Source organism: Falco punctatus (assembly GCF_963210335.1).
Source record: "Falco punctatus genome assembly, chromosome: 2".
In the NCBI taxonomy this organism is placed as follows: domain Eukaryota; kingdom Metazoa; phylum Chordata; class Aves; order Falconiformes; family Falconidae; genus Falco; species Falco punctatus.
Genome location: NC_137581.1, coordinates 5,083,093 through 5,107,645, shown reverse-complemented (window position 1 = coordinate 5,107,645; position 24,553 = coordinate 5,083,093). Strand labels below are relative to the sequence as shown.

The following is a 24,553-nucleotide window of genomic DNA, read 5'->3' as shown; positions in this document are numbered from 1 at the left end:
CCTAATTCTCCATCTCTGTCCTGTAGGTTCACAACAGAAACCTGCTGTCCCTTGACTTTGATCGTGTGACAAGGACAGAGAAAATCTATGATGACCACCGCAAGTTCACACTCCGCATCCTCTATGACCAGGCAGGGAGACCCAGTCTCTGGTCACCCAGCAGCAGACTGAACGGGGTCAATGTCACGTATTCCCCGGGAGGACACATTGCAGGGATTCAGAGGGGCACAATGTCAGAAAGGCTGGAGTATGATCAGTCTGGCAGAATTACATCCAGGATCTTTGCTGATGGCAAATCATGGAGCTACACTTACTTGGAGAAGGTAAGAATCCTCCTGTTGCTCAGAGGTGGTGCATTTGGTGCAAGTGGGCTTTACTCCTTTGAGCTCAGCACAGCTGCACTCCTTCACATCAGCTGATTTATGGTCCTTATGGTCCAATACTCCTTTTCTGCCTACACTAAGGTGCACATAGTAACTTCGATGCGAGATCACCAAACAGCAATTGAAAGGAGCCTGAGAAGTTTCTTCCCAGTCACACTGAGAGCATCTTAATGCTGTGAAGCTTTGACATTTGATTTTTTAAGCACAGCATTCCTTTGTTGAGGTAGATGCAGTATAAAATATCTTCCAGTAAAGTCAGAGGAGTGAACAGTAAGAATTTCCAGTAGGATTTTCCATGTGAAAATAACCTGTACGGTCTGACATTCTGCCTTCCATGAGTGGCCTATTCCTGCTTTGTAGGAAACACCTGTAATTAAGAAGTACGAGGCATGAATCCAGCCAGATTGTTGCAGTACACTTTGCAGTGTTTTCTGTAGTCTGCACTCTGTAGATTGGCACAGGATTTAAATTCTTCTGGGTATGACCATTCATCATTACACTGCTCTGTCCTATAGATCCATAGGCTGCATACCTGGGGCTGGAAATTTTTATTCCTGATTTTTGTATAGAGCCTATCCCTACAACAGTTTAAGGAAGCTACAGTAACATAGCTTTTAAAAAGCAAAAAGTATTGACTTGCTCCTTGTATTATACATATGGACTGTTTGTTACCTGCAAAAAAAAAAAAAAAAAATCCCAGAACAAATAAGCCTGCAGGCAGAAGTTTGGACTAGGAGAGTAATAGAAGATACAGAGACATAATTAATTAATTGGGCATTGGAAGGTGTTGGGGGATACTTCTTCAAGCATTGTTTAAGTAGCTCTACCAATTGTATTTGTTTAGTCTGTAAAATCTATTGGCACAGGGAATTTGGTTAGAGACAGCTAAATACAGGGTATTGATTCTGAGCTGAGCATTCTGAATTTAGACCTTCCTCACTGCATTAACTGCTTCCTCCTCTGACCCACTCCTACCTGGGGATGCTCGACGTGCTGTGCAGCTGCATACGTCTCCCCATTTAATCCTATGGGTGCAGAGATTTATCTCACTTGCCCTGCTCTGTGGACTGGAGAGTCTTGCAGGTTTTGTGAGAGTTGAGTATAATTTTGCCTGAAAACCAGGAATATAATCTATACTTTTGTCCTTCCCATCCAGTCCATGGTGCTGCTCCTTCACAGCCAGAGACAGTATATCTTTGAGTTTGATAAGAATGACCGTTTGTCATCGGTGACCATGCCCAACGTTGCTCGTCAGACTTTAGAAACCATTCGTTCCATTGGTTACTACAGGAACATCTACCGGCCACCAGAAGGCAATGCCTCAGTAATTCAGGATTTCACAGAGGATGAGCAGCTCCTCCACACTTTGTACTTGGGCACAGGGAGACGTGTCATCTACAAGTATGGGAAGCTGTCCAAGTTAGCCGAGATGCTCTACGACACCACAAAGATCAGTTTCACTTATGACGAAACTGCTGGCATGCTGAAGACCATAAACTTGCAGAACGAAGGGTTCACATGTACAATCAGATACAGACAGATAGGACCCCTTATTGATCGACAGATTTTCCGCTTCACTGAGGAAGGCATGGTGAATGCACGCTTTGACTATAATTACGACAACAGCTTTCGGGTGACCAGCATGCAAGCTGTCATCAATGAGACACCTTTACCCATTGATCTCTACAGGTATGATGATGTGTCAGGCAAAACTGAGCAATTTGGTAAATTCGGAGTTATTTACTACGATATCAACCAGATTATCACCACTGCTGTCATGACTCACACCAAACATTTTGATGCCTATGGCAGGATGAAGGAGGTCCAGTATGAGATATTCCGATCTCTCATGTACTGGATGACTGTGCAGTATGACAACATGGGGAGAGTGGTTAAGAAAGAGCTAAAGGTTGGCCCTTACGCAAACACAACTAGGTACTCATATGAATATGATGCTGATGGCCAGTTGCAGACAGTGTCTATCAATGACAAACCACTCTGGCGCTACAGCTATGACCTGAACGGAAACCTCCATTTGTTGAGTCCGGGGAATAGTGCCCGCCTTACACCGCTCAGATACGACCTCAGGGACAGGATTACTAGACTGGGGGATGTGCAGTACAAAATGGATGAAGATGGCTTCCTGAAGCAAAGGGGCAATGATATTTTTGAGTACAATTCAGCTGGCCTGCTCATCAAAGCGTACAACAAAGCTAGTGGGTGGAGTGTGAAATACCGCTATGATGGCCTAGGCAGGAGAGTCTCCAGCAAAACCAGTCATGGCCATCACCTGCAGTTTTTCTATGCAGATCTGACCAACCCAACCAAGGTCACCCATTTATACAACCACTCAAGCTCAGAGATCACCTCCCTCTACTATGACCTCCAAGGTCATCTCTTTGCAATGGAGCTCAGCAGCGGTGATGAATTCTACATAGCCTGCGATAACATTGGCACTCCTTTGGCTGTCTTCAGTGGGACAGGCTTAATGATTAAGCAGATACTGTACACAGCATATGGAGAGATCTACATGGACACTAATCCCAACTTCCAGATCATCATCGGCTACCACGGAGGACTGTATGACCCCCTCACAAAGCTTATCCACATGGGACGGAGAGACTATGATGTACTAGTGGGTCGGTGGACAAGTCCAGACCACGATATGTGGAAGCATCTGAGTAGCAATAACATAATGCCTTTCAACCTGTATATGTTCAAGAACAACAATCCCATTAGCAACTCTCAGGATATCAAATGTTACATGACAGGTAAGACATTTAAATTAATTAACATATTCACAAGTTTGCCATCAGTGAGTAGCTTTCTTCTCTCTCAATATCCTGGTTACCATGATATCCAGTGTTTAATATAATGGACACAAGCTTTTCTTTGCCAGTTGACCCCTATGTCCAGGGCATGTTTAATTCATTAGCATAGATAAGACTGTAATTCCCAGACTTGTTTCTTTTTCTCTTCCTTAGTGTTTGTTCCCTTTATTTTGCTTCCAGTGTTTCGTACCCTCAAATATCCCAAGTTTAGCTACCAATTAATGTCCTGATAACCTTTCTCTTTGTAGAGGGGCAGCTCTGTTTACCCAGTTTTGCCTAGAGATTTATTTGCAACTAAGCAAATTACATGCAGATTTGTTTTAACAGAATGGCAACAGCAACTTCCACCTTTTACTACAGTCAGCACTACATTTCAGAGCACACTACACAAACCATGTAGTTCAAAGTTAATCTGCCCCACAAAATTAAGTTTCTACTAAGAGTCATTAAAAGCAGGTGTGTTAGACTTAAAGGCCACAATTTAGGGCATAGCTATCCCACAGCTTGACATAAACTTTGCATTGCTTCCCCTGGGACATTATAAAATGGAATAACATGAGCTCTATGTGTGGGTTTTTTTATACAGAAAATCATTCTGTAGTGTAAATGTCTTTCCTATATTCATAGATTCATGTAATCCTAGAATTATTTAGGTTGGAAAATACCATTAGCATCATTGAGTCCAACCATTAACCCAGCACTGCCAAGTCTACCACTAAACCGTGTCCCAAAGTGTCACATCTACACATCTTTATACACCTCCAGGGATGGTGACTCCACCGCCACTTCCCTGTGCAGCCCATTCCAGTGCTTGACAGCCCTTTCAGTGAAGAAATTTTTCCCAGTACCCAATTTAAACCTCCCCTGGTGCAACTTGAGGCCGTCTGCTCTCATCCTATCGCTTGTTCCTTGGGAGAAGAGACCAACACCCACCTCGCTACAACCTCCTGCCAGGCAGTTGTACAAAGCAATAAGGTCCCCCCTGAGCCCCCTTTTCCCCAGGCTGAGCCCCCCAGCTCCCCCCGCCCCCCCACGAGCTGTGCCGCAGCCCCTTCCCCAGCCCCTGCCCGGCTCTGGACACGCTCCAGCCCCTCCGGGTCTGTCTGGGGGTGAGGGGCCCAACGCTGAGCCCAGGGCTCGAGGGGCGGCCGCACCAGGGCCCAGCACAGGGGGACGGGCACTGCCTGGCCCTGCTGGCCACGCTGCTGCTGACACCGGCCAGGGCGCTGCTGGCCGCCGTGGCCACCTGGGCACACGGGGGGCTCATGCCCAGCCGGCTGCCGACCAGCCCCCCCAGGCCCTTCCCCGCCGGGCAGTTCCCAGCCCCCTGCCCCCAGCCCGCAGCGCTGTGGGGGGCTGGTGTGACCCACGGGCAGGGCCCGGCACTCAGCCCCGTTGGGCCTCATACAACTGGCCTCGGCCCCTCGGCCCGGCCTGCCCAGACCCCCTGCAGAGCCCCCTGCCCCCCAGCAGGTCACACTGCCCCCAGCTCGTGTCCTCTGCAAACCGACTGCGGGTGCGCTCCAGCCCCTCGTCCAGGTCACTGGTGAAGACATCAAACAGGACTGGCCCCAGCGCTGGTCCCTGGGGACACCACCTGTGCCTGGCGCCAGCGGGATGTGACTCCATTCCCCACCACGCTCTGGGCCCGGCCACCCAGCCAGCTTGTTACCCAGCGCAGAGCACACCCGTCCCAGCCCTGGGCACCAGTTCCTCCAGGAGATGCTCTGGGAAACGGTGTCAAGGGCTTTGCTAAGGTCCAGGTAGGCACCATCCACAGCCTTTCCTGCATCCACTGGGTGGGTCACCTTGTCCTAGAAGGAGATCAGGTTCATCAAGCAGGACCTGCCTTTCATAACCCCACACTGGCTGGGCCTGATCCCCCAGGTGTCCTGCACGTGCCCTGTGAGGGCACTCAGGATGATCTGCTCTATAACCTTCCCCAGCACCGAGGTCAGGCTGACAGGCCTGTAGCTCCCCGGACCCTCCTTCCAGCCCTGCCTGTAGATGGACATCACACTGGCTGACGTCACGTCAAGTGGGACCTGCCCAGTCCTCCAGGACTGCTGGTAAATGATGGAGAGCGGCTCGGTGAGCACTGCCAGCAGCTCCCTCAGTGCCCTCGGGTGGATCCCACCCAGCCCCATGGACTTGTGCATGTCTCAGTGGTGTAGCAGGTCACTGACCCTTTCCCCATGGATTACGGGGGCTTCACTCTGTCCCTGTCCCTGTCTCCCAGCTCAGGGGGCTGGGTACCCCGAGAACAGCTGGTCTTACTATTAAAGACTGCTCCAAAGGCATTAAGTACTGTTGGGGTTCTGCAGACCTGCTGCAGACCCCAACAAAGTACCTCAGGCTTTTCCTCAGCTTGTGTCACTGTTTCTTCCCACATGCAATTAAGGATGTAGATTCTCCTTAGCCCTCCTTTTCTTGCTAATGTTTTTATAGAAACATTTTTAGTTGTCTTTTACAGCTGTAGACAGATTAAGTTCTAATTGTATGTTGGCCCTTCTCATTTTCTCCCTGCATAACCTCTCGACATCCCTGTAGTCCTCCAGAGCTGCCTGCCCCTTCTTCCAAACGTCACAAACTCTCCTTTTTCCCTGAGTTCCAGCCAGGCTGCTTGTCTTCCCCACCGGCTCATCTTTCAGCACGTGGGGACAGCCCGCTCCGGTGCCTTTTAAGTTTTCTTTCCCGAAGATGTCCAGCCTTCCTGGGTCCTTCTCCGGTCAGGACAGCCTCCCCTGGGACTGTCAGCCAGGCCCCGCAACAGGCCAAGTCTGCCCTCCAGAAGTCCGAGGTGGCGGTTCTGCTGATCCCCTCCTTGCTTCTCCAGGAATCGAAAACTGTCGTGATCACTGTGCCCCAGATGGCCTCCAGCCATCGTGTCACCCACCAGTCCTTCTCTGTCTGCAAACAGCAGGTCCCATGGGGGCCTTCCCTCGCTGGGTGCCTCACCAGCTCTGTCGGGAAGGTCTCTCCCACACACTCCAGCAACTCCCAGACTGTTCCCTCTCTGCTGATGGCATTTCCAGCAGGCACCTGGTAACTTGCAGTGCCCCATGAGAACAAGGGCTCCGATCGTGAGACTTCTCCCCGCTGCTTATAAAGCATTTCGCCTGCCTCTTCGTCCTGGTTGGGCAGTCTAGGACAGACTCCCACCATGATATCGGCCGTGTTGGCCTTCCCCGATTCTTACCTGTAAACACTCAACCTTATCAGCACCATCATCAAGCTCTAGACAACTAAAACCCTCCCTAACATACAGGGCCACCCCACTGCCTCTCCTTCCATGTCTATCCCTTCTGAAGTTTAGAGCCATCCACTGCAGCACCCCAGTTGTGCCAGTCATGCCGCCATGTTTCTGTAGTGGCAACCATGTTATAGTTCTCCTGCTGCACAACAGCTTCCAGCTCCTCCTGGTTGTTGCCCACGCTGCATGCTTTGGTGTAGATGCACTTCAGCTGGGCTGTTGATGCCTCCACCTTTTTGGGGAGTGAAGCCCTAATTCCTACGTGACCACTCTCAGGCACTTCCATGGCTTCCAAGACATCAATAACCTGTGTGTCTTTGTTGCCACATGGATCTCCATCCCCTACCTCCACTGAGATGGAAGACCACCTAGCACATTGTCCCTTAAGCATTGGTGTGCTGCCTCCAGGCTTATCTTTAGCGAGCCTGGTTTTATCTCTTTCCCCCTTCAAACCTAGTTTCATACTTTGTGCAACACTGGTAGTAATGTTTGAGAGGACTGTTTTGGTGGGACTCTTTTCTAGATACTTCCCATTTGAAAACCAGGTGACACAACCACAGATTTAATGTACATACTTCTTAAGGAGGTATAATTAATTTTTAAGTGCTCCTGCTGCATCTATAAAAAGTTTCCTATATTCAACAAACAATATTTGCATTCCCCAAAGTTGAGATTGGCTTAATAGCAAAAAAAAAAATTACAAAATAAAAATCCTGGGTTGTTATATTTCGCTTGTTTTTCTAGCCATTAGGATTTGTGCTTTCAGGTTCTTCTGCAATAATCATAAGGATTAGATTGTATTTTTTTTAATTAAAAGCTGTTTTCTCCAGAGCTGAGAAGATGATGCCATGAGGGAAGTAAAATATGCCAAAAGATGCAGACTAAGATCCCATGTGTTGGCCTCACTGATAATTAAGGCTGTCTGGGAATACATTGAGATAACTTTTCCTATCAGAAAATGCTCATTTGTCAAAACTGAATTTGTTTATGGGAGAAGGTTGATCTTAAGAGATTTCTCAGCAGAAATGTAGTAAACAGCTCTCGAAATTGTCTAAATGACAAATTTTGAAGTAGCCTAAGAGGAAAATTCCTCTTTAGTTTGCAGCCTTTTAAAGTTAAGTGTAAACTCATGACTGAAAACTGGAAAAGAAAAATTAAGGAGTCAAAACCAAAATGGAAGATCTTAAGTTGAAATTCTTGTCTTGAACAGTTATAGTTTTTGAACAGTTGCTTTGTGATACAGTAACAGATTTTTGTTTTCCTGCTCAAATTAAGACAGGACAAAATTTCCAGTCCTGTCTTGGAACAGGTGAACACCTTCCCACTAAGCTCTGATGATACAATCAAGATATCAAAATCTGATATTTTAATATTTTATATGCACCAAGTAACTTTTTCCATGATCTTAAAAATCCTGGGTTTAGTCTATCAAGAATATAGAGCCCAAACACATATTTTAAGTTCCTTCTGTCCCCACACGTGGAAGAAACAGGTCACATCATGGAATGAAAGCCATGATGAAAGGCTGCTGCTCTGGCATTTCTTTCTGCTGAAGCTTTCAGGCACCTCGTGGGCAGGACCTGCAATGAGAGTGTTCTTGTAATCACAACCAAATCTGCCCAGATTTGGGCACAGGGAACCACTTTCTGTCCCTCCATCCCCACCCTGGGACCTGCTGTCCTTAGGGGAGCTCAGCGCCCAGGACATGGGTGAACAACACGTGCTTTGGTCTTCCAGAGGTGAGGTTTTGGAACCGTGGATACAAATTGGAGGCGTGCAGAGGGGAAAGCAGAAGCAGGCATTTGCGTTTTGAGAGGCCCATTGTTAAACATGAATATTTTAGTGATTGTACACTTCATGGCACAGAGCTTTGCTGCCAGCTTCAGCAATCCTGATGGATTGAACTGACATTTCCATTACATGTGTCTGCATTAAGCACTCTCTTTCTTTGCCCTCAAATGAATTTACTGTGAAATGTGTTGGCAGGGTTACTGTAGCTGAAAAAAAAAAAAAAAAACAAAACACCCAACTCTGTGATGTGAAATGTGCTTTTCTGTCAAAGAAGTTGTCACTGCCTTTTGGCAAATTAATATTTCCCCCTCTGTTTTCTCAGCTCCACACCTTCCTCCCATGTTTTTGCGTTGCTTGGTTGAGGTTTTGTTTGGGTTTTGTTTTTTGGGGTTTTTTTTGTTCAGGGTATTCCAGCACCTCTTCCCAAAACGAACAAACTCCTGTTTGCAAATGTTTTGAAAGTCAGTTTTCTGAGAAGTATCAAAAAAAGCCTGTCTTGAATCTTCGCAGACATGTTGCATGTCTTTCGGCTGCTCAGCATCCCTGCTTTGTATTCTTTTTAACAGTTGTGAAGCGCTTGGAAAATGGTTCCTGCACCAGTGCTGACCTTCAGTATTTTACTTTGTTCTCCTGACCACCTGGTCCACAATATGTACATCAAAGGTCTTCATTTCAGATGAGAAGGATTAGGAAGCAGGCTGGCTTAGCGCTAAGCAAAAAAATAATCAAATGAGCCTTCTAATTTATTTCCCTCCACCCAGCCTCTCTGTTTCAAAGACACTCCAAAACCAATCTGTACGTTGAGTGAACAGAAGTGTTTTTATTACAGAAATCCTCCCCCTTCCACATGGATTGTCACAAGGGCTTTTTGGACATCTGCCCAATCACAACATTTTGGCCTGTAAGAAAACAAGCAACAGATAGTGTGTTTGTTTGGCTCCTGGCTCTCCAGTCATCTGGAAGTGCCTTATTTGCCTCTTAAATCCATAATTTCTTTTCCGACCAACTCTTCAAAGCACTCATTTAGGCTCAGGGGGAATAGAGAAAAAATATTCAAAGACGTATATTTGATCATTTAAATTGATCCCTTTTTCAGATTGTTTCCACAATGTTTATTGAGTTTAACAAAATGAAAATCAAGCCCCTTGCACATGCAGCTCAAAGCAGAGCTATCACCAACACAATCCCAGTTACATCCAAACACGTAAGACCCCTGGGAGCTGATATTAGTTAAACTTTACCTTCATACCTTTATTTTTTCTTGCAATTGCTATTTGTGTGCCAAGAGCACACCATATTGCTTGGAGACTGTAGCAGGTGTGTCCTTCTCTAGAGTTCAGCGAACGCAAACAACGTGAGATCATCAAATGCTCTGAAGTTAAGGGGGGAAGCGATGCTGATCCCAAGCAGATCTAGGAGTTAGCCAGCCTCATCATTATTTCCTCCAGCAGATTAACTGTCAGCTGCTATTCCTAATAGCTGTGCAATCAAAATTCAGGGGAGACACTGTAGCGTACTGTTAGGTGAATGCTGGAACAATGTCCCAAGTGGCTGAGTTTTTCATCATGTCCCCTTTAGTGCCCGTGGTCCCCCTTCTGCATTGGACAATAATTTATGGCTTGTAGCCATCAGTTTTCTCACCATCCATGGTCTTTTTTCTAAGAGGTTTGTGAAAAGTACCCAAGCGAAGTAGTCTTGTATCTGTACGCTTATTTTCACTATAATGTACCTTGCAGGTAGTGTGGAGGCTGATTTTAAATATCACTATAAAAGATGACATGCAACTTTACACTGGTTTAATACTCAAACTATCTTCTTATGAAAAATGCCAAGAAACTCAGGACTGAGGTGGAAATGCCATGGAAAAAGCAGCGTATATGTCTAGAGCCTCTTCCATGAGCACCTGTTAAATCACTGTGCTGTTCGTCCTAGCTGTCCTGGTATTCTGGCTCACAAAGCTCTAAATTTAGTCTTTAGCCTGCAGGCCCTTTGAGAGTCCTCAGGAAGAGAATTATTGTGGCTGAACGTTCAGAGCTGCCTGTAGGACTGGACAACGCTTCCCATACAGCTGGAGCAGTTAGTGTATTGTTGTTCCTGTGCATCTCCTGCATACCTTAGAGCAGTGCCTGGTTCCTGCTGATGAAGTGCAGATGTGGAGTTGGCTTTGGTTTGGGCCATTTGGTCACTGCCAACACTTCTGTTTCAGACCTGGGAAAGTGCAATTTGGACTGTGGTTGGAGGTTGAGAAGCCCAGCTTTGTCACACAGTTCTTTCAAGGACTGTTCAGGTGTGGGCTTTTCACACAAAGATGACACTCGTCATTTTGGCCAGACTGCTACAGCACCAGGCACCATAAGGTCCTCCTCTGTGCCTTCTCCTGGGTAATCCTGCTTGAGAGATCAGATAATCTGACTTCTGCTTCTCTTCCCTTCCAGATGTCAACAGTTGGCTGCTCACCTTTGGGTTCCAGCTACACAATGTCATCCCCGGCTACCCCAAGCCAGACATGGATGCAATGGAGCCGTCCTATGAGCTAATCCATACACAGATGAAAACCCAAGAATGGGACAATAGCAAGGTGATCCCTGCAACTCCATACTGTATCTCACACCCTTACCAGCAAACTATCCAGTTGCAATCTTTATTAAACAAAAAAATCTTTCAGCATATTATTCCACATACACTGGGAGGTTAAAAACAAGTCAGTCCCCATTACAGTAATGAAATCTGACTCAATAATCACACCTTAAGTTCCTTACTGATGTGGTATTTTTTCCTGTGTTATTTTCTGGTGGTTGTTCAATGCAGTGGTGTGTTACTTTCTCCCACAAGAGGCCACGGTATCACATATTGCACGCTAAGTTCAAGGCCTTTGCACCAAGGATTCTTGGAAGTGAAAAAAAAAAAAAAAGGCAAAAAAAAAAAAGCAAATCCTGATAAAGAATTAGTTTCTGCAGATTTTTTTCTATAAACTTATTCTGGTTTAAAATGTCTTAAACACGTCCCAGTACTTCCCTAGGAAGCTGTTCTGCATTGCAGGGGGTCTCACCAGAAAGAAGTTTTAGATGATAGTTAACTTTCATTTTACCTGGCTGGGTTTAATCACTAGTCACTGTGTCCTGCTTTTAAAAACAGGACTGCATCACAAGCCATTTTGGTAGATGCTGGCACAAAATTCAATGATGAAATTGGCAAGAAAAAGGCTTTTACAGCCCAATCATTTCCTCCTCTCTTGCTGCTAGGAATTATTCAGCTGAAAGATGGAGGCAACACTGTTAAAGGTTTGCACACTGGGTCAGGATCAGAAAGCCCTGGGTTACTCCCAGCCCTACTGCTTATCAGTTGTATGACCTTGAAAAAGTCATTTACTTCTTAGGATGCTCTTTCATCTCCGAGCCTGATTTTATTCTGGGGTTGCTTTCATCTGTTTAGTCCAAATCCTCTTTAGTCCGAGTACCTGCTTGCTATTGCGCTGTATTCAAACATCGCGAGAGCTGTGACGCACCAACATGATTAGGGATATCAGGATATGCTCTTAACATTTCTGCTAACAAAATTAGAACTGTAGGAAGTGGAACCAGTTCCAGCTGCCTTCCTAGCCTCTTTATCTATGAGTTCACTGAAATCTCACTGTCCTGCAGCAGATTCTTGAGGTCCTGTACATATTAAACCAGGATGTAAAATACAGTGTCACATTTCCTGAACCGCAAAAGGTATCACTCAGACGTATGAACAAGATACTGTGCATTAGTAAAACAGTCATGTGTCAGCCCATCCTTGGTACTCAGCCTCATAGCTATGGTGAACACAAGCTAAAATGTACCAGCTTCAACTTCAACAAGAGACTAATATTAAGATCTATCACCTTATAATAGAGGGGGACCAAAATAATGATGCTTTTTGCTACCATGACTGAGAAATGTGCTTGAAAACCGTTACACCACAGTAACTTGGTTGTGTTTTGGAGCTTAGAGACTCGTTTTTTGTTCCTCGCTTACTTGGATTAAACAATAAAATACTAATAGAGATTATTTCTGTAATGAGAAATAGCCTCAGGATTTTTCCCCCTTTCTGATGTGACACATTCTCCCCAGGCAAAGCTATAGAGAAGGCAAACTGGGAAGGCTCATTCAGAAACTGCACAAAAGATTGTCTCTGAATTTTTATGTGCAGTAGATACTAACTCTCACAGAACCACAAAATACATTGTTATTATTATTATTATTATCATTATTTTATCATTAGTTCATTATTATTATTAGATGTATTGAATAGCCAAGTAACTCGAGTGACAGCTTGACATGAAGACTGACACTTGCTCATTACAGGCAGCTGTGCTGGAAATAAAACCAAGGAGCCCTCCCTTCCATCCACCCATTTTAGGTGAATCTGCCTGAATGAGCAGTAAGAAGAAAAGAAAATCTCCACATCCCTTTCAGGCTTTTAAAGCAAGAAGCTGCAGTGAGGACTGTGCAGGGACCTGCTTGGTAAAAGGGCTTTGTGCAGCCGTTGTGCTTCCAGATGAGTCACTTCACACTCAGCTGTAGAAAGTGGAATTTAACCATTGCAGGCTGTTTAATACTCTTATGACAGCAACAAAACATGAATATTTTTATTTTAGTCGACAGTTGCAGGATCACGCTGTGAGAGCAAGTGGCTCTCATGCTATAGAGCTGGATTCCCTTCCTTTCTGTCACACCCAGCATTTTGTAGGCATATATTTGCATAAAATAAATTCATTCACATATGATTCCTGAACACGTGATCCATTTTCTCTGAAGCCTATCTGTGCATCCAACACTGATGTTCCACAGGCAGTTCTGTTCACTCCCAACCCTTCCAGCCGCACATACACACTACCAGACAGAGTCCAGCCCTACTTCCTACTGGTTGTCTTTGTATTTATTGATGAAGCATGTGGAAGAAAATACAAACTTTTGACAATTTCACATAGCAAATGGCAGAATTAAACAAAGGTAAATGGAAGCACAGGAAATATTTTCAGATAATAAGTCTGATCAAACTGTGAAAAGGTCTTCCAAAGCATATGGAGTAAGCTCCAGAGCTTTCATCATTTAAAAGTAGCCTGGGCAAGGCACTGGACAATGCCCAACCTGCTTGCAATCCAGGGATGGTCACTGAATGATGTACCACAGTGTTTTCATCTCCATGTCTTCCGATCCCTGGATTCTCTGGGTCACATCCCTCCTTGAAGTAGACCAAAGTAAATTTGAGCTACTCCACTGGCTTTCTTGATCAAAGCTGTGGCTCAGAAGAGTAAGTTGGGTTTTTTGTCAGAGCAGAACAAATAATAGGAGCACAAGAGCAAAGCAACTGACTCCACATAAATGGCTGCTTTGTATCTTTCCGGAGTGGATAACCAGAGGGCCCTAGCATCTCCTTCCAAAACACTGTTGGTACTTGCCTTGCAGGGCTGGAAGATGGGAGAGATAATTCTGACTTTGAGCATCCACCAGCTCAGAAACAGCCAGCATGTCATAAACCTTGCACTAACCCCCTGCAGCTCTGGAGTGACATTTAAAATCCAATACTCTGTTGTGCAGCCCTTTCTCCCCCTCTCCTCCCTGTGACCATGAGGCTGTCACTAAATTGTTTGTTGAACAAGTTCAGTGTTATTGGCCACCAGGGGACTCTGGGTGACCTCTAGCATATTGTAGAGCTGCTGCACCTGAATCCAATTTATCTTCTTTCCCACCCCCCCACCCCCCCCCCTTTTTTCTTGTTGAACTGTCAGGTAATTCGTGGAGCCAGAACAACCCTACTTGCAGGGAGGGGTGTTTTCGAGTTGACACTTATATTGTTAACTACATCATATTATTAACTACCCTTCTCTCCACCCCACAAGCACTGTGCTTCCAGGAGGGGTCATGTTTTCTGCGGTGTCCATTACAGGCTGTGCTGGAGGAGCAGCTTTTGGCATCCCTTATGGAACAGCATTTTGGAGCCAAGGGCTGCTCTGGGATGCTAAGCCAGGGAGTGAGCTGTAGGGCTGTGCTTTCTGGCAGAGCTTCTCCCAAGGACAATCTGTTTGAGGGACTGGCTCTGCCAGTGTTCATCATTTAGGGGGGCCATCCTGATATTGCGAGTGCTTTGTCCAGGGCTTGGGCCATTACGCTGTCTGCACATCTGTCCATCAGCCCCTAGTTAAGTTTTGCAGAAGTAGTGGCCAGCTTTCACTGGATCTAATGTGCAGAAGGGAGCTGAAGCCTCAAAGACATTAAGCTCTTGAAGCTTTATGAAAATAGATGAGCAAGAGAAGGCGGCAAATCCTCTGATTTCCCCACAGATGGAAATCTGCTTGATGAGCTCAGCCTCATTGTCCCCCCGCAGCTGTGTACACTGGTGGGTGTACAGAGACCTGTCCTCTAAGCCCAAGGGTTAGCACTTGTGTTTAGCTCAATGCTAACCGATCAGCGTCTCCAGCGCTGGCCTTGCTGGCCATTTGCACACCTCCATGTCCCACCTGCACTGGAGGTTGGCAGGCCTGTTACCTCTCCAACCAGCAGTGCTGCCATGCTGATGGGTAGGTGCCTGGTAGGCTGTTGTGGTGGATGGGCTCCTCCTCCTGTGCCTCACCCAGGCAGGAGGCGGTGGGGGTCATCTGAATGGGGACTCATCTTCAGATGATGGCCAGGTGAAATGGAGGGAAGAGACTGATTTCTGCAGAATGGTTTTGTTAACAGAGAGTGTGCAGGTAAATGGGAAGGAGTTAACGGTGAAAAATGTTTCAGAGAAGTCATAACTTCCAAGCCTTCCGGAAGAAGTGGCTTTCTGTGTTCTAAGCCATATGGTGGTAAGAGAAACACCTATCTGTGTATAATGGCACAAGGATATAAAGAAACTTGGAAACATGTTTCACGTATTTCACATCTTGGATCCTTGATGGGAAATTAAAGCTTTCAGTCTCACACTGGAAGGCGGTATTTAAAAACAACAGATGACAGTATCTGGCTATGGTATTTTGAATCCTCAAGAGGTGCCGGCAAAATGCAAGAGGCTATTCAGAGATCTCTGTAATGTGCCGTTCTCTTGAGCTCTGTGCAGCAGCGAACAAATGATGAAGGTTGTTCCCTTCTCTCCAATGGGTTGTTACTAGATAAAGTGAAATGTCACCTAAGGACATCTGATTAAAAAACTACCGTGAGGAAAAACAAACCCAGCATATTTGTCACTCACATCTAGCAACAAATATTGAAATAAAATAACTATTAATTCCCTTCTTTCTTCTGTAAAACAGGTTTTATAGATATCTTGGTTTACAATTGCTAAAAGCAGCATTGTTTTGTAGAGAATACCACATGCCACTAAGCCTTGGATGGAGATTTTCTGTTTCTCTTCCTTGCCAGTTCATTAAAATGAGTTCTAAGATGAAACAGAACTGGTAATTTCAAAGTCAGGGATGCATTGCCTCTTTGAACTACACATAATCTGTTTGCCTCCACCCCCTTTATATTCACAGCAGAGCACACAAGCTAGCTGTACTCTGGTTTGCCTGAATGTATTGGTTTGGTTTGGGGTTTTTTTTCCAGTTGGATGTGTTTGCTTTTCCTTTCAGAAAGTGCTGTTCCCAAATACGCTCTTTTACCAAAGAAAGGCACTCAAAAATAATTTCAAAGTCATCCTGGGCTCATTTTCAAGATAACATAGATGTGTTTTGTTATTGTAATAGTTAGGTGATGATGATGTTCAGCATTACAGCTTTGCATGTGTCTGATCTCCTACTTCCCTGTGTGACAAGTGATGAGAAGAGCCCAGAAGGCCTGTAACCAGTCCCCAGTGGAAAACTCTTTGGGTGTGATTTTGTTCTTGATTAAGAGATTAAGATTAAGAGACCTGAATTTAGGTCTCTGCCTGTGAGCTTGGTATCCGAGCTTCCATTATAGCCAGCAGAGATCCACAATGAACAGGGTTGCTAGTACCGGGTGATATACCCTAGAGTTTCCTGGACTCCCTCATGTCTACAGCATGGATTACCAGCACCCTTCTAGAGCAACAACTGGTGGCCCAGCAGGGCTCCTCATGGTGTCAAAAATGATGTTCAGCACCACCCGTTTGGGTGAGTTGCCAGTGGAGCCCATAGGACAGTTGAGACAATCAGCTCCTAGGAGGTAGGATAGAATTCAAGACTAAAAGATGTAGATGTAGGTGTCTCCATGTGTGGTAGATGTGTGCACCCACTGTAATCTGTCAACGTCTGGTTGATACAGACAGTGGAGCTCACTTAAAGGGCTGTCCACCCGCTAGGCATTAATTTTAGACCAAGCTGAACACACTGTAGACTCCGCTGACTGTGCTAAGTAGGGGTTTGATTCAGTTGCCCGTACAGGGGCCAGGTAAGCAAAGTAGCTTTCAGGTAATACTCCAGAAGGGCAAATATCTCCCAGAGCTTCTTCAGTTTCTCACTGCCCTGTGTGGATGCTGAAGGCATTCTGGGGCATCTCAGATCCCACTAGGCATCCACGTATGGGCAAGTGAAACAGTCCTGCAGTCAATGCTAACTACAATGTGCGTGAGAAGTGGGTGCCTTGAAGGCTAGGACAGCCACAGATTGACAGGTAAATGCTCAGTTTCTTTGCCAATGAATGTGGTTCAAGCCCTCAGCTTCACAAACCTCCACCTACAACGTCTCTAAGCAGGCCACGTGACTGGAGGTCAAGAGATTCCTAATTTTTTGGCTTCAGTCAGCCATTTTATCTCTGTTTTAGCCACCAGAAGGTGCCAGTGACAGTCATTCAGTTGTACATGCAACATGAGAAATGCTTTCCCGGTATAGAGGAGAGGATGTCCTGGATGGAGACCGAGAGGATACCAACAAGGCTGTTGGCCTCGTATCCTGTGTGGGTGTCCTTAGGCAGGAATTGACAGTGCCATTACTTCTAAATCATGTGTAATTCCTTAAACCTCCAAGTCCTGCCAGTAGCAGTGTGGGTGCTGCTTATTTTCTTTCTAAATGGCATTCAGATGAACACTGGAGCTGTGGAAATTGGATGGCTTCACATAATATCACAAAGGCAGTATGCAACTAGATCAAGAAAAGTATTCTATTATTAGGTCATAAATTGGGGGAGGGGGGAGGATTTAAAATTCAGGATTTCCTTTTATAACTGGCAATTACTGATCTGAAATTCAAAGCAATGGAGAATTTGACAATAAAATGGAAAAGCCAGAAAGTCCCAGGTAATGGGTTATGAAGCTTGAGGAAGGTAGACCATGGCACAGCTGCTGGCTTTGATACCTGCTGTATCACAGTGTACCATCCACCTTGAATTAATGGCAAACCCAAGGACACCATCCACTCATATACTCTGGTGTACAACAGTTTACCTTACAAGACTCCCTAATCTTATTGTAGATTATGCCTCTACAATTAAGCAAAAGAAGTCTAAGACCAATCCCTGGCCCTGAGGCTAGGTAGAAGTGACCTGGAGAGTTAGGAAACATGTACTGGAGAAAGCAGTTGGATGAATCCAAAACCAAACCAAAAGTTAAAATAGAAATTACTCAGCGTGAATAAGAGGTTCAATACAATGTCTCACTCTCTTTAGCAATATTTACTTTTAAAATTTTATAAAATAATATTATTTATAAAATATTTATTTTATATTTAGCAGTATAAACATATGGTTATGAACCATACGTCCCACTTGTACAAAGCACAGTAGATCGTTATATCACAGTGTCTGCCTTGCAGCATCAGTAGGTTTTCAGAGCTCGTTGCAAACTCACTTTTCATTTGGGATCAGAAGAAAAGACAAGGGAGTGATGCCCAGACATGCTGGTTTGTTGGAGCAACCTAATTTCGAGGCATGCGCGGGGATCTATACCTAATAATGTGCTCAGAACTGAAAAGTCACTAAGAGTTCCTGCAGCTCATCTAGAATAACACAATGAAGACAAAATAGAAGGGGTGTGTGTGGAGATTTCTGATAGAAGTAATTCTCCCATGCCTAACGCTGTCTGACCTCCCAGAGCTCCCTTTGCCAAGTTAGATGGTTCAATTGATTCCAGAGACCCTGTATCGCTCAACTGCTGGTAAACATGGTGATGTGTATGCAGGTGGTGATATATAAATGATGGTAGGACATAGCATTGTAGCGCAGAAGACCTCATCTACATCCTTGAGTGAGGGAGCTCAGACCAAATGGTGATTCAATGCGAGTAATGAGAAGTGCCTTTTCCCATCATTTGCAAAACTTACTGAGGGGAGCTGGAAGAGCAGTGTGGCATTGAGAAGTGGGACCACCTAGAGTCAACCCATATGAGATGCACCTGAGAAGAATACCTGCCCATTTAAACCTTTTTGAAGAGGAAATAGCTAACCAAGGCTGTGTAGTATACACTTATTTAGAACAGTAAGTGTTTCATGGAGCCTAGGAACCTAATTGCTTCATGTCCATCATCGGTGACATCTACATTAATTATGTCCATTACCTGCATAATTAGAGCACTTGTGCAACTGGCAGGGGAGCTAGGCTCCTCTCCCTATCAGGCTGTTAATTATATCGCTCTCTAGGCTGTGTGTGAGATCCCCCACAGGCAGTATGGGGAGAACCAGAAAGAGCTCCTTTCAGAGGTGACTGGTTCCTGCTCCAACTACTATGCTGTTAATCAAAAGCAGAAAAGGAGGAGCTATGCCAGCTCACTTGGCACTTTGAATAAAAGTCAGTCCTGGGTATTTTAATGCTTTAGAACCCGAAACATGCTCTTGAACTTGAGTACCTCTGTTCCCTTACAGTTTTCCCCTTTATAGATCAAAACTGCTCATAACCTCTGAGGGAGTTGCAATGCTAAATCCTTTGTTTTATTTCTTTAATGCTTTGAGACCCTTCCCTGGAAATGGCCACCATGGAAATGAGGGTTTATTTCCCTTCTCTCGCCAGGTAACGAGTCTTAGTTGAGAGGTCCATGCTGAAATGCCTGCATCATCTGAATTGTCTTCTTGCACCCAGGGAAGGATCTGAGCCTTTAGCCTGCAGACGGTTTAAGGCGATATCCTTCATAGATGTTAAATTTCCTCGAAATAATTGGAGGGCAGCAAATTTCTTTGTAGCCTATTTCTAATTCTGGATGTCATTACATTATTGAACTGAGCCGTTAGCAGTGCCAGGAGAGTTTTGTCATAGCATCCTCTAGCTTTTGTGAAATCTGAGCAAATAATTGTTCATGAACAGGGGTCTGTAAGAAGCCTGCACTGCCATGAATTGATGAGAGCATTTCCAAAGACATTTTGCAGTAATGATGAGCTGCTGACTCGCTGTGTGCTTGCTCCATTATATGCTAACAGCAAAAGTGACTTTGTATCGTACCTGACTGCAAATGATCCCGGCTGTTGTCTCTCAGCGGTTCTCCTTTAGTGTAAGCCAAAACTTGAGCAACAGGTGTGACTGGCCTTAGTTCAGGGAGCCTGGCACATTGTAGAGGGTTTGCAGGAAACAGGACTTGGGCTTAGGACCTTCCTAAATTTTTTAACAACTTGCTTCGGCCAGATTGAAATGGGATCTAGAGGGGTAAAGGTCACTTTGAGGGTTGTACCTGTGACGTAGGGCTTTTGAAGGTAGCACAAGGAGTTACAAAGTGAAGACAAAATAGAGGGAACTTTTAGAAATGCTTCCACAATTTTTCACAGAAAATCTGAAAGCGTTTTGTAAAGCATCCTGGCCACAAAGTGAATTATTCCTTACGTGCAGATGAAGAAGACTGAAGCACAAAATAATTACATGTCCAAACCAGATTCTCATACCACCGAGGCAAAAAGCCCTTTTCTACCTCTGCATCCTTCAGTCTGTGAGATTAAATACAGTTTGATTTATTGAAACAATGAGCATTAGGGGGAATAATCTGACAACATGTCTCTTCCATTAAAAAGAACTAACAATCTGAACAAAAGGTGGTAAGGGAGAAAAAAAAAACAAAAACGGAGCTCCTCATCAGATGTTCCGCTGGTCTCCAGCATGCTAATAATGCCTTTGGGTCACCAGGCTTCTCTTTCTAATAAGTCTTTCTCTTCTTTCTCTCCCTGCTCAGTCCATTTTGGGGGTCCAATGTGAAGTCCAGAAGCAGCTGAAGGCCTTTGTGACTCTTGAGCGCTTCGAACGGATCTACAGCTCCAGCATTGCCGGCTGCCGGCAGGTCAAGAAGAACAAGAACTTTGCCTCTGGAGGCTCTATCTTCGGCAAAGGCGTCAAATTCGCCATGAAGGATGGGCGCGTAGCCACTGACATTATCAGCGTGGCCAACGAGGATGGGCGGAGGATCGCGGCCATCCTGAACAATGCCCATTACCTGGAGAACTTGCACTTCACCATCGATGGGGTGGACACACATTATTTCATTAAGCAAGGGCCGTCGGAAGGTGACCTGTCCATCTTGGGCCTCAGCGGCGGGCGGAGGACCCTGGAGAACGGCGTGAACGTGACAGTGTCCCAGATCAACACAGTGCTGAGTGGAAGGACTAGACGTTACACAGACATCCAGCTCCAGTATGGCGCGCTGTGTCTGAACACTCGCTACGGGACCACCTTGGACGAGGAGAAGGCCCGCGTCCTGGAGCTGGCCCGACAGCGCGCTGTCACCCAAGCTTGGTCCCGGGAACAGCAGAGACTGCGGGATGGGGAGGAGGGTATTCGCTCATGGACAGAAGGGGAGAAGCAGCAAGTGCTAAACACGGGCCGTGTACAGGGCTACGACGGCTATTTTGTGATCTCAGTGGAGCAGTACCCCGAACTCTCAGACAGCGCCAACAACATCCACTTCATGAGACAGAGCGAAATGGGCAGAAGGTGACAGAGAGGGTTGATGCGGTGACTTCTTGCCAAAGACAGCTACTCTTTTGTGGCCACTTACCTGACTGTGTTGTACTCAATCCTTTTTCTAAACTGAACAAGGCGGGGGGGGGGGGGGGGGGCGGGGGGGGGGGGGAGGAAAATAGAAAGAGAAGGAATAATACAGTTGCACTGTAACTCATGCAACATTTTTTTTTCTCTTTAATTTGGCCTTCACACGGTTTTTGCAATGAACAGAAGGTATATTTTGCCGTAGTGTGATCACAGTGGAATTTACTGTCTCTTGTCCTTTTTTTCGTTTGTTTTGTTCCCCTCCCTCCGTCCCCCGTCCCCCCCATCCCCTTTGTGAGGAATTTGAAGTGGGGAGTCGTCAGCGTACATACTTAGGTGTGAAGTGCGAAATGGGTGTCTGTGCTAACTTGTGTCATCCTAACCCTTTCTGATTTGGGGCAGGGACAGATAGCCTTCCACCCGAAACATGGGGAGCCCGCGACGTTCTGGAGAGCTCTTCTCAGAAATAAAGGAGATGGAAGACGACGCTGATTCCGATACTCTGAAAGTGACCGTCTGAATCATGTGCCTCAAAAGAGACCTTATAAGTAGTTTTCACGTTTCACTTGGGACATAAAGTGTTTTTCTGGGGGCTCCTGCTGCTGAGCAGAAGTAGATTATAGAGGCAAAGGAGCTGATTATATTAACTTGCAAGATGATTCTCTTCCTTCCTGAACTGGAATAAAAAAAGAAAAAAAATCAGTCTTTTTTCATTATGAGAGTAGATAATTTTGGAGGTTTTTTGTGTGTGCGCAAATCCTGGTTTTAGTTTAAAAACCTAGCAAAAGCCAAGAAAGGGACTCCTGCTCTATTGAGAAAAGCTAAAACAAATCCTCTCTCTCATACGTAGAGCTGTTCTATAGGTGGATTTAATGCACCCATGTTGTACATTTGCTAATGGCATAACTTCATTAAATGTATAGTGTTTCAGTACACGAGGCTACGTGTTTAACAGTCCACTGTGCTGTATCTGATAGAACCAATTAATTTTTTAGGAAGCTGATTTGAATTTTAAAGTAGTTATAGTATCCCAGTGACATACCACTGAAAATTAGAGCAAGCCAAATCTTGCTTTTCCTGATTCTGGAGCTTGTATTTATTGGCTGGGAAACGCAGTTTTGAGTAGCATGCTGGCAAGTCGTTTATGACTATGGCAGATAAATGTCTCCCAGGGACTTTGGCAGCAGGGATTTTAAAACGTTTAATAAGTAGCAACAGCTTGTGCGTGGTGGGACAAGAAGGAGAATATTGGAATCAACCCTCTCGCTGTTTCTTACACAAGCTCGAATTAAATGGAGAGCCCAGTTGACTGTTAGCAGTGAAGGAGGGGGAGGTTGCATGGAAATGCCCACTACAGAGGGGACCAAGTGCTTTAATAAGAAACTGCTGACAAAGTTACTCGGCATGCTAATGTAATTTGTATTCACGTAACCTCTGTGCTCTGGTATTTGCAAGAGTCCTTGAAATTCAAGGGAACAAGGAGATGAGCTTAGCACCCTCTTCCCTGCCTGAAACAGTCCTGCGGTAGGAAGGGCCATTCCTGCATGCAGAAGTGTTACCCCACCTCCTGCTGGAGCTGCGGATGGAGATGGCCAACCCTCATCCCAAATAGACGTCTCTATCACACTGACACTTGCGCATATCCTGACTCTTAAGAGCTCTCACCATGTCTCTCTGGGAACATCTCAGTTGTGTTTTTTTTTTTTTTTTAATTTTATTCCATCCACTTTGTTTTTTGCTTCCTGGTTCTGCAGAGAGATAACCCAAGACGCGCAAATCCATGCCAAGGCTGTTTCCATACTCGGAGCCCTACAATGCACCCGGGTCCCCAGAGCCAGCTCTTCTGCACTCACGCCACCACCACTGACATCCTTCAACAGAGCCTGATACTTCTCTGCAGGCTCTACCCTTCGAGATAAAGTGGGGGAGTATGTTGGGCACGCAGTCCTCAAGCAGTGAAACGTTGGCAGCCCCAGTGCTATTGCGGTTTCCTCATAGATGCTGGCTGCCAACTCCGTCTGCCTTGCCTGTCTGTTCCAGGGTGCCTGCCAGGAGGAAGGTGATGGGATGGAAATTCCCCCAACAGACTGTTCCTCCTCCAGTTCCCAGTCCCTAATACCTTTGCCTGTGTGGCCATACCCACCGGTATGGTCCTGATTTTCTGATGGTGCCTCCTGCTTGCAGCAAGGGTGACGATGCTGGTGCTGGGTCCTGGTGCTGTACTCTGAATCGCCCCTTGCAGCACACAAACTTTATTACTTTGGCAGGAGTGAATCGCAGGCAGCTGGTCTAGAAAGGGTGTCCAGCTCTAGCAGAGCCAGCTGGGAGGAGATACGTTGGCCGGGCCAGCTCTAGCCTTTGCCAGTGGAGCAGTTGCTTTGGGCAGCTGCCTGCTAGGGATGGTTAAAAGGCCGTGGCACTATCTCCTGTGTTACTGGTATCAAACTCTTGGCAAGTCTTGGTTGCCCTAAGGATGTGCTGGCAGGGATTAGGGGCAGTGTTAGCCAAACCTGCAGTTGCCACCAACTCAAAAGAGGCATCACCCTCTTCCCAGGGCTACCCATCTCCCTGCTTCCCCCTCCCTGAGTCACACCAGGGACAAATCTCTCCCAGAACCTCAGAACCTCAACCTTGAGACGGCTTTGAGTGTCTAAAACAGCATGCATGGAGCAAAAAAGACCTGCAGGACACCGAGTGAAAACATACAAACCCCCGGTGAAGACCTGCAATGCAGAGAGAGCTTGATGGGCATCCCATTTACACTGCTCCCCTCCAAGCAGCTCCAAAGAGAAGTGGTGCTTCTATATCCATCCCCGTCCATGTGTTACAATGCTAAGAGGAGTACTGCAAGAGTAAATGGGCCACCTTTCCATGCAGACAAGGAAAGGGATTTGAGTGTGAAATATTCATACTGGAAGCCTGCCGGCCTGAGATGGCACATCTACAGCCTTACACAGACTCTTCAGGTTATTACATGAGCTAATGACTTCGAGGAGCTTACCCGTTTTTCAAGAGTCTGATGGTCCCACCGCACACGTACAGCATGCCTGGACCCAGGAGCCATCCCACTCTGCACCTTGGCAAAGGCAGCTCGGGTTGCATTTCTCAGCATCCTCAAGCAGCGGTGGGATGCAGCAGTGCCTGTCTGCCTGCCAGGTCCGTGGGGGTCTTCACCTGGACCTGCATCCAGCGGGGGAACTATGGACATTATGTCAAAAAAAAAGAGGGAAAAAATATATATGTAGAAGTATATATATATGTATGTGTTGCTCCTCTTTTTATCAAAACCAAAACAATTGAAAGAAATGGCTGCCTAGTATTGGGGACAAACCTGTCCAAAGACAGCTCCTGCATTCCTGAACCCACAGCCTCTGTGAAAGCTTTTCACTTGACCTAAATGATAAAACAGGAAACAAACATTTTCAGTCCTGAAGCCCTAAA

General features: G+C 45.8%; 1 protein-coding gene across 10 annotated transcripts in view; it reads left to right on the top strand.

The window, feature by feature from the left end:
* TENM4 (teneurin transmembrane protein 4) overlaps positions 1-22,815 on the top strand; it is a 762,970-nt gene extending 740,155 nt beyond the window's left edge. For 8 of the 10 annotated variants that reach the window (XM_080374860.1, XM_080374862.1, XM_080374861.1 and 5 more), the window contains 5 exons: positions 27-323; positions 1,540-3,154; positions 10,694-10,836; positions 20,304-21,058; positions 21,515-22,815. In XM_080374860.1, coding sequence (XP_080230986.1) covers positions 27-323; positions 1,540-3,154; positions 10,694-10,836; positions 20,304-21,058; positions 21,515-21,524 — 2,820 coding nt within the window. In that variant the 3' untranslated portion in view covers positions 21,525-22,815. Of the gene's footprint in view, positions 1-26; positions 324-1,539; positions 3,155-10,693; positions 10,837-20,303 lie in introns of all 10 variants that reach the window. The other 2 variants (XM_080374865.1, XM_080374863.1) reach the window with 1 other exon arrangement.
* The last annotated feature ends 1,738 nt before the right edge of the window (positions 22,816-24,553 follow it).